Below are 10,000 nucleotides of genomic sequence, written 5' to 3'. Positions count from 1 at the left end.
TGAACATATGAAAGATTGTTGGTGTGTTTTCTATAATTTTTTGTTTTCAATATTCCATTATCTCTTACTATTTTTACATCCATACAGGTTAAATTGTCGTTATTTTCTAACTCAGGAGTGAAATTAATGTAGGGTACCAGAGAACTTAGTTTAATCAGGAAATCATTAATGGATAAGTGATTGTCCCAAACACACAGAATATCGTCTATATATCGTGACCAAATAACTTTTTTATCATAGATAGTTGTTCACATTTCTCAAAACATTCCAAGTAAATATTAGCTAAGAGAGATGATGATGGGTTCCTCATAGCCATCCCGAATGTCTGGGTGTAATATTGACCCTCAAAGCAAAACAAGAATAATTTACACAATCAGATCTGATGAAGCTGACAGTATTTTTATTCAATATATATATATATACATATATATATATACATACATATATATATATATATATATATGTACATATATATATATACATATATATATATATATATATATATGTATATATGTAAATGTGTGTACATATATATATGTATATACATATATATATATATATATGTATAAATGTATGTATATGTATATAGATATATATATATATGTATATATAAATGTATATATATATATATGTATATATATATATATATATATATATATATATATATAGACAGATATATATATATACCCCGTCTGGGGTATTGGCTGCTTGTTATTGTGGCATAGTAGCATGAAGTTGATACTTTAGGGTCTATATGGGGCGCCCTACGGACCAGAGTCACACATCATTTTGTTTGTGATAGAGGAAAGCTCTTCATAGAGAAATGATGACACTTTTATACTACGACTGTACCTCCGTTATGCTGTCCCCCAACCCCTTGTTGCTGTCCTGTACCATTTCTCTGAGTATTCATTTTCTGCTGTGGGGGAATTCCCTGTGGTGTGGGGGAAAGAACACTACCACCAAGTATTTCCACTTGGATCGTAAGAGGCGAGAAGAAAGGGATGGGAAATGGGACTAGGCATCCTTCTCCTTGTAGCCCCACAGGGGACATTCCTAAACGAAAAAGTAAAGGCATAAGAGGGTCTTTGAGTTTTCGGAACAGCACCCTAAGGTTTGGGTCTTTTAATGTGCATGGATGTGATACAAGATGAGAGTAAAAGGGAAGAGATAGGTAGTATGTTTGTGAGAAGAAAGATGGATGTGTTGGCTTTGAGTGAAACTAAGTTGAAAGGGAAGGGTGAGTGTAAGTTTGGGAGTGTAAGTGGGAGGTTATCAGGAGTGAAGAGAGGGCGAGGGAGGGAAGGGGTGGCTATTCTAGTAAGTGAAGAGATAGGTAAACGTGTAGTGGAGTGGAAGGAGGTTTCCTCAAGGATAATGTGGATGAAGGTGAAACTGGGAAAGGAGATGTGGGTCTTTGTAAGTGCATATGGGCCTGGCAGTGAGAAGAGTGTAGAAGAAAGGGAGGCCTTTTGGATAGATTTAAAAGAGTGCATAGAGGATTTAGGGAGAAATTTCAACGTAATAGTACGGGGAGACCTTAATGCTGGAGTAGGAAATGGTCCAATTGATGGAGTGGTTGGGAAATGTGGAGTTCCAGGAAAGAATCATAGTGGAGAGTTGATGGTGGAAATATGTCTAGAAAGAGAGTTGATAATAGCAAATATAGTGTTTCGGAAGAAAGTCAAGCATAAGTACACATGGGAGAGGGTGGTGGAGGGAAGGGTGGTAGAGAGCTTTAATGGACTATGTAGTGGTAAATAGGATTATGATAGGAAGAGTTAAGGATGTACATGTGCTAAGGGGAGAGGGTGGGGGAATATCAGATCATTTTTTGGTGGAAGGTAAGTTGAGAGTGGAGGAGAGATGGAGAAAGAGGAAAGGGACAAAAGGTAGGGAGGTGCTTAGAGTGAACTCTTTAAATGAAAAGGAAAAGGAGAAGGAGTACAAGAAGAAGCTGAAGGAGGAGTGGGAGGGAGTGAAGGATAGAGTAGAGCTAGGTGTGGAGGAGGAATGGGGATAGTTCAAGGAGGGAGTCACAAAGTGTGCAAGGATGGTGTGTGGAACAAGAAGGACAGGAGGAAATAGAAGGAAGGGTAGTGAATGGTGGGATGAGGAAACAAAGAAGGTTGTAGAAGAGAAGAAGCGAGCTTTCACAGATTGGTTACAAAATAGGACGAGGGAGTCATATGAGAGGTACAAAGAAAAGAAAAGAGAAGTAAAGTATAAGATAAAGGAGGCAAAGAGGAGAGCAGATGTGAAGGGGGTAAAAGTATGACAAAAAAAATTGAAAGTAATAAATGCTTTGGAAAGAAATTAAGAGAGGAAGAAGAGGTGAATCAAGTAGAAAAGAGGTAAAAGGTGTGGGTGGAGAGATGATAATGGAAGAGGACCCGGTAAGGGGAAGATAGGCAGAATATTTTTAGAAGCTGCTAAATGTGAAGGATGATAGGGAGGGAAAGATAGTTGCAGTGGGAAATACTAAGAAAATGAGAGTAATGAGTGAGGAAAATGGAGGAGAAATAAGGAAGGATGAAGTGAAGACAGTTGTTAAGATGATGGAAGCAGGTAAGGCACCTGGTCTGGATGGATGCCATGCAGAATGTCTAAGAAAAGGAGGTACAGTGATGGTGGACTGGCTGATGAGGTTATTTAATGTTTGCTGGAGAGAGGGTAGAGTGCCAGAGGACTAGAGGAGTGCCTGTATAGTTCCACTTTACAAAGGAAATTGGGACAAGTGTGAATAGTAGTTTCAGAAGGATAAGTTTGTTTAGTGTAGTTGGGAAGGCTTATGGGAGGATCTTCACTGAGAGGATTAGGAGAGGAACAGAGGGAGTAATTGGTGAGGAACAGTGTGGATTTAGGACGGGTAGAGGTTGTGTAGATCAGATCTTTGTGGTAAGACAGATATGTGAGAAAGCTATAGGAAAGGGGAAGGATGTTTTTTGGGCTTTTATGGATCTGGAAAAGGCTTATGATAGGGTAGACAGAAAGGCACTGTGGGAGGTTATGCAGATATATGGGATAGGAGGAAAGCTTCTAGGAGCTGTCAAGAGTTTTTATGAGAGTAGTAGAGCTTGTGTCAGGATTAGAAATGGAGAGAGTGAGTGGTTCAAGGTAAAGGTGGGACTTCGTCAAGGATGCGTTATGTCGCCCTGGCTGTTCAACTTATACATGGATGGGGTAGTGTGAGAGGTAAATGCAAGGGTAGTGGGTCAGGGATTGGAGATGGTTAAAGAAAATGGAGAAAAGTGGGAGGTGAGCCAGCTGTTGTTTGCGGACGACACTGCGCTTGTGGCAGGATCGGAGGAGGCACTGAGGAATTGGTGACAGAGTTTGGGAGAGTATGTTATAGAAGAAAGCTAAATATAAATGTGGGTAAAAGTAAGGTGATGAGATGTACAAGGGGTGAAAGTGGCAGTAGACTGGAAGTGAACATTAAGGGAGAGCGACTGGAGACGGTGGATAGTTTTAGATACTTGGGTGGAAATGTGGCAGGAAAAGGTGGAGTGAAGATGGAGGTAGAATTTATATTGAGAGAAGCGAGTAAATTCCTTGGTGGATTGAAAAGTGTAATGAGAGATAGATATCTGGGAATGGATGCTAAGAGGAGGTTATATGAAGGAGTGATTGTGCCAACAGCACTGTAGGGGGCAGAAACATGGAACATAACAGAGGAAGAGTTTAAAGGTGTTTGAGATGAGGTGTCTAAGAAGTGTGATGGGGATTACTAGGCTAGATAGAGTGAGAAATGAGGAGGCGAGGAGAAGAACAGGGGTGGAAAGGGAGTTGGGAGATAGGGTTGATGAAAGAGTATTAGGATGGTTTGGACACATGGAAAGAATGAGTGAAGAAAGACTAGTAAAAGAGGTATGGAAGGCAGATGTGGAGGGAGTGAAGATGAGGGGACGTCCTAGGATGAGGTGGATGGATGGGGTGAAGGGGGCTTTGGGGAAGAGGGGAATGTCTGTTGAGGAAGGACGGGAGAGGACAGAAGACAGGGGTGAATGGAGAATGGTTGTATATGGATGATGTTGTGATACATGAGGTGGAATTGGCGGGGGGATTGGGGGTGAGGTAGTATGTGTGAGCAAAATTTGACGCAGCCCGAAGGGATTTCTCTCCGTCTTCTCCTTTTATGCAAGGGGGGACGGAGAGGGGGGATCGCCGATTTAATGAAGCGGCCTTGCTGTGGATGTGCTGTGTCTTGCGACACTGCTTCTGACCCAGGGCAGTGGACAAGGTGCAGGGATGACCCGTCATCCAGGAGGTGCTAAGATAAGAGGGAGGGTGGAGGGGTGTGGAGTGTATTCAGAGATGGAATGGGTGGGAATGATTCTATGCCTTTTCCTTTTGGCTACCTCCCTTGTAAGGAAAAAAATACCTTGGTAGATGTATGTATGTATATATATGTATATATATATATATATATATATATATATATATATATATATATGTATATGCATATATATATATATATTTATATATACAAATATGTGTATATATATATGTATATATGTAAATATATATATACATTTATATATATATAAAAATTAATATATATGTATATATATAAATATAAATATATTAATGTATATACATATATATGTATATATACGTATATATATATACATATATATATATATTGTATATATATATATATATATATATATACATGTATATATACATTTATATATAAATATATATATATATATACATATATATATATATATATACATATATATATAGATATATACATATATATATATATATACATATATATATACATATATATATATATATATATATATACATATTGATTTAAACTATGACAAATGTAACTGAAGGCGGAGGAAATATACGAGGAATAATGGAAGAATTTTACTGCCTTAACGTTTCGACCCTTAGGGTTTTGATCACAAAGCATAACACAAAAGTATAACAGGGACAATTTATACACATACATGTCACCTCACAGGGTGCCTGGGAAAGGTCGTCCTACTAGAAACATTTGTCCGTTTGTTTTCATCCACTATCAATAAACTTGTAGCTCTTGCCAAGCATATAAAACCATCTCTATGGTTGATGTTACTATTAGTATTAATATAGGCTGCTTCTATTGTCTATAAAATACCTTGTAAAAATTGCCCATCCTCATATTTTGGGGAAATAGGTCATGGATTAGAAGAAAAAATTATATGAACACAAAAATGATGTAAGAACCCACATGCTCTCTTATTCTATAATAAGACACATAGATACACATGACCACCTTCTAAACTGGGACAATACAATAGTAATAAATAAAGGTTCAACAAAGAAATTAAAAAAAACAATAGAAGCAGCCTATGTTAAACTAATAATAACATCAACCATAGAGATGGTTTTATATGCTTGGCAAGAGCTACAAGTTTATTGATAGTGGATGAAAACAAACGGACAAATGTTCCGAGCACGACGATCTTTCCCAGGCACCCTGTGAGGTGACATGTATGTGTATAAAATGTCCATGTTATACTTTTGTGTTATGCTTTGTGATCAAGACCCTAAGGGTCGAAACGTTAAGGCAGTAAAATTCTTCCATTATTCCTCGTACACATATATATATATATATATATATATATATATATATATATATATATATATGTATATATATAAATATATATGTATATATGTAAATATATATATATATATATGTATACATATATATATATATATAAATGTACATATATATATATATATACATATATATATATATATATATATATATATATATATATATATATATAATGTTTTTCTTTGTGGTTTGTGAATGTTTTCATGTAAAATGTTAGCTTGGTTCCATTGAGGTAAATGTTGTTTTTCTTTTATGTGGTTTACTCAGGGGTTTGTTGTGCGGTGGTGACGGACATTAGCTCTGTGTTCATATAGTCGATTCTTTAATCCCCTGTACGTTTGACCATAGTAGGTAACGCTGCATCCCGAGCAAGGAATTTTGTATAGGATACTGTCGGGTTGATTGGGATTTTGTGTTATTTGCGAAGTCGCGTATTTGTCGTCCTTTGTCTGATATTTCTGTGATGCCTATGGGTTTTAATTTCTTATCTAGGAGGTGAGTTAGGTCCGATGATGGTGTTATGAGGAGGATATTTTCATTTTTGGTTTGTGATTCTGAGATGCTTTTTTGTTTGATTTCCTTAGCTTTGTGTAGGGCTTGGTCGATGATTCCTGTTGGGAAGTGAAGTGTTTTGAATGTATTGGTGATGTGGTCTATTTCGTGTTGAAGGTATTCTGGGCTGCATATTCTTAGTGCTCTGAGGAAGAATCCTATAAGTATACCACTTTTAGTTCTGTCGCTGTGGGCATTGAAGTAGTATACGCGTCGTTTTTGTTTGTGGGTTTTCTGTAAACTTTGAATTGTTCTCGGTGATTAAAGTATCAAGGTATGGGAGAGAGTCCTGGGTTTCTTGTTCGGCTGTGAATTGTATTTTCTGATGTGATTTGTTTAAATTGTGTGGAAGGATTTCAGTGTCTGTGTCTTTTGGTATGATGAGAAGGTAGTCGTCTACATACGTGAACCAGGTGGTGCCATCGGGAAGGAACTGTTTGTAGTTGTTTTGCTCTAGAATTTCCATTGCTAAGCAGGCGGGTATAGCACTGAGGGGCGATCCCATTGGTAGGCCGTCGTGTTGTTGGTGTGTTTTGCCATTAAATGTGTAGAAAGCGCATTTAAGGCATTTTTCTACTAGTTGTTTGTAATATCTTTTGTTGATTGGGAGGGTAGTCTCATCGATGTTATCTATGACTCTTTGTATGGCTGAAATGGCATCTGCCAACGATGTGTGGGTGTATAAGGCGATGACATCTGGACTGATGAGTTTCTTGTTTGTAAAGTCTGTGGTATGGGTTTTTTGTATGCGATCAGTAAAGATTCTAATGTGTGTCGCTGATAGTTCTAAGAGCTGATGTAAGGGGTTTGGCTAGTATGTACGCTAGTTTGTGGGGGCACTGCCTATTCCGTTGGTGATTGGCCTCATGGGGATCCCTGCTTTGTGAGTTTTTGGAATTGCACTTATCGTTGGTGTTTTGGGATCTTCTTCTAGGAGATGGAGTAAGTGTTTTCCTTTGCTTGTGCGTTTGAGGATTTTTCTAACGTCGGTGCTGAATCTACGAAACTCTTCTATGGCTTGTTGTTGTGACTGTGGGGTATAGGTGCTTGTGTCTGTGAGTAGGTGTTCCATTTTGTAGATGTAGTCTGCTTTGTCCATTATGACGATTACTCCTCCTTTGTCTGCTGTGGTGATAATGTTGTTTTCATTTCTTCGAAGTTCGTTTAACGCCATAATGAATCTTCTAGGAATTGGTGGGTGTCGATCTTTAGCGGCGAATGTGCAGCAAAGTAAGATGCCTTGAATGAAGTCAATATCGATGTTGTTAGTTCTCCATTTGTAATTCTTCTCCGGATATTGTGAAAGCTGCTTGGTGTTGGTTCCCGTTTCGAATTTTGGGCTTAATGAGAGTGCTTGTTGTTGTGGTTGGGTTAAGATATATGATGAGATATTGTGTATCAAGTCAGGTCGTCCGACGTCTTTCCATGTGTTCTTGCTGCAAAGTTTAGAAAGCTTAGTGGCTAATTTGGCTTTTTGTTGCTGGTCTTCATCTCGTATTCCATTGTTAGTTTCAGTTGGGAGCGTGGTGTATTATAGTTTTTCTTGCGTTTCGAGGGATTATAACTTGAGTGTTTCTATGCTGTCCAGCAGGTATTGGTGGGCTGCTTTGGTGAAGGATTTGATCCCGTTGCGTAAGTGTTGAGGAGCTGATCTTGGTAGGACTTGTTGTGCTATACATTTTTGGAGGAAGGTGATTCGGTTTTGTAGGCTGTTTAGTTTCATTCTGTAAGATGTCTCTGTTCTTATGTCGTGGAGACCATTCTCATCTAAGGCCGATGTGAGAAAAAATCATAATAATGATAAATAAATAAATGAATGAATAAAAACTATAATAATGTAAATAATAAATAAAATACATAAATGCATAGGCATATTTAAATAATAAACAAACAGGTAAATATTAAATAATAATATATTGACATATAACTAATAATAGATGAGAATTAAGCAAATGATAATAAACAAACAGACAAATGATAACAACACAAATAAACAAATAATATAGAATAAATGATAGTCATTACAGCATTTTGCTTAGGTGTTTATCTAAATGATTCTTAAAGCTACGAACTGAACTACACTGTACTGCCTCTATTGGAAGTTTATTCCATTCATTAACTACGCGGTTGGTGAAATTGTTTCTATCCACTTCCAAATTAAGTCTATAAGTAAAATACATAAGTAAATGCATAGGTATAGTTAAATAATAAACAAACAGGTAAATAGTTAATAATAATAAATTGACATATAACTAATAATAAAGGAGAATCAAGCAAATAATAATAAACAAACAGACAAATGATAACAAAGGAAATAAACAAATGATATAAAATAAATGATTATCTTCTTCTCTGATCAAAGCACAGAAAGAAAAGTTACGACTGAAATTTCTTCAAGATTGTCTTAGTGAACAAGTGTTGTCGAAGTCAATCCTCCCTCAACACCTTTTGAATATGTCGGACCGTCCGTTTGATAACTTCCAACATATCATTTTGGTTAAAAATATAGAAATTAAGAAAGTTGAAGTGAAAGAGGCATTCCGTATTGCCAACCAAGCAAAGTTTTCATTTCATAATTCTATTCCGGATGAATGGAAGAATAAGTTATTGGATTTTTGTTACGACCGGCTAAGAAAATCTCGTCCGGTTTTACAAAACAAATTGAAACGTAAGTTGAAATTAATGATTAAGAACAGTGGTTGGACGAAGGATGCAAATCCGAATTTTGTAGTGAACTTATCAGATAAACAACTCAGTGATGATGCCTCTTGTGCACTAGGTTATGGGTTAAAGTTCGCCTATTCCAACAAGGAGTTAGATTATGTAGAAATTGCTAAGTCTTTTTCTAATTTTGAAAGGTACAGTGATTTATCATCCGAAGAAGTGAACATTGGTAAGGGCATTATTTATGCTTCTTTGAGTAACCCACGATTACCCAATTACCCAAATAGATTTATTAAGGATTTAGAAACTCTCAAAAAGGACAAATGTTTACATATCACTAGAGCAGATAAGGCTAATGCGGTGGTCATTTTAAACAGGGATGACAACCTGTCTAAAATGGATGATCTTTCGTCCGATGACATTACATATGGCCAACTTAAGACCAACCCACTTAATAAGGTAAACAGTGAATAAAAAAAAATAAATAAAAAAAAACTTTGTTAAAAGGGGAAGATGAACTTATCAAACGTTTTTCTACCATCACTCCTTCTCTTCCCTATATGTATGGATTAGTAAAAACACACAAACTAAATAATCCTATAAGACCAATTATTAGCTGTGTTAAATCCATTTCATATAATTTAACCAAATGGCTAGTGTCCTTACTCAGTCCATAAAAAATAATGTAGACTTAGTTCAAAAACTGAATGGTTTAGATATTAATTATAATTTTAGGTTAGTGAGTTTTGATATTACTAGTTTATTAACAAAAATTCCAGTAGATGATTTAATTGTTTTTCTCTCTGATTATTTGGACAAAATCTTATTTTCTTTGCCTTCTAATACTGTAATTGAACTCATCAAATTATGTGTAAAAAATTGTAAATTTGAATCTAATGGTAATTTTTATTCTCAGAAATTTGGAATGGCTATGGGGAATCCCCTCTCGCCTGTCTTAAGCAACATCTACATGAAATGTATTGAAAAAGAACTATTGTGTGAACTTTTGCCATCTAATGCGATATGATATAGATATATAGATGATGTTCTTTGCCTGTGGCCATGTACTGAAGACCTGGATACTTTTCTACAATCTCTGAATAATTTGGTTCTCCATTAATTTTACTGTAGAATTAGATGATAATAACAAATTGCCCTTTTTAGATT

At 36.3% G+C, this 10,000-nt stretch overlaps 2 protein-coding genes across 2 annotated transcripts; one reads left to right on the top strand and one right to left on the bottom strand.

The window, feature by feature from the left end:
• Positions 1–6,344: 6,344 nt before the first annotated feature.
• On the bottom strand, positions 6,345–7,892 carry LOC143018524 (uncharacterized). The gene is made up of 3 exons (XM_076173959.1): positions 7,735–7,892; positions 7,010–7,605; positions 6,345–6,895 (listed from the first exon to the last, which is right to left on the bottom strand). The coding sequence occupies exons 1-3, from the start codon at positions 7,890–7,892 to the stop codon at positions 6,345–6,347; spliced, it is 1,305 nt and encodes a 434-aa protein (XP_076030074.1).
• A 731-nt stretch (positions 7,893–8,623) lies between these two features.
• On the top strand, positions 8,624–9,307 carry LOC143018521 (uncharacterized). Its single transcript, XM_076173945.1, has one exon. The coding sequence runs from the start codon at positions 8,624–8,626 to the stop codon at positions 9,305–9,307; it is 684 nt and encodes a 227-aa protein (XP_076030060.1).
• Positions 9,308–10,000: the final 693 nt, after the last annotated feature.

Source organism: Oratosquilla oratoria, chromosome 3 (assembly GCF_046742065.1).
Source record: "Oratosquilla oratoria isolate Oo_2021 chromosome 3, ASM4674206v1, whole genome shotgun sequence".
Taxonomy (NCBI): domain Eukaryota; kingdom Metazoa; phylum Arthropoda; class Malacostraca; order Stomatopoda; family Squillidae; genus Oratosquilla; species Oratosquilla oratoria.
Note: the sequence above shows the minus strand (reverse complement) of the source record. Positions and strands in the feature narration are given on the sequence as shown.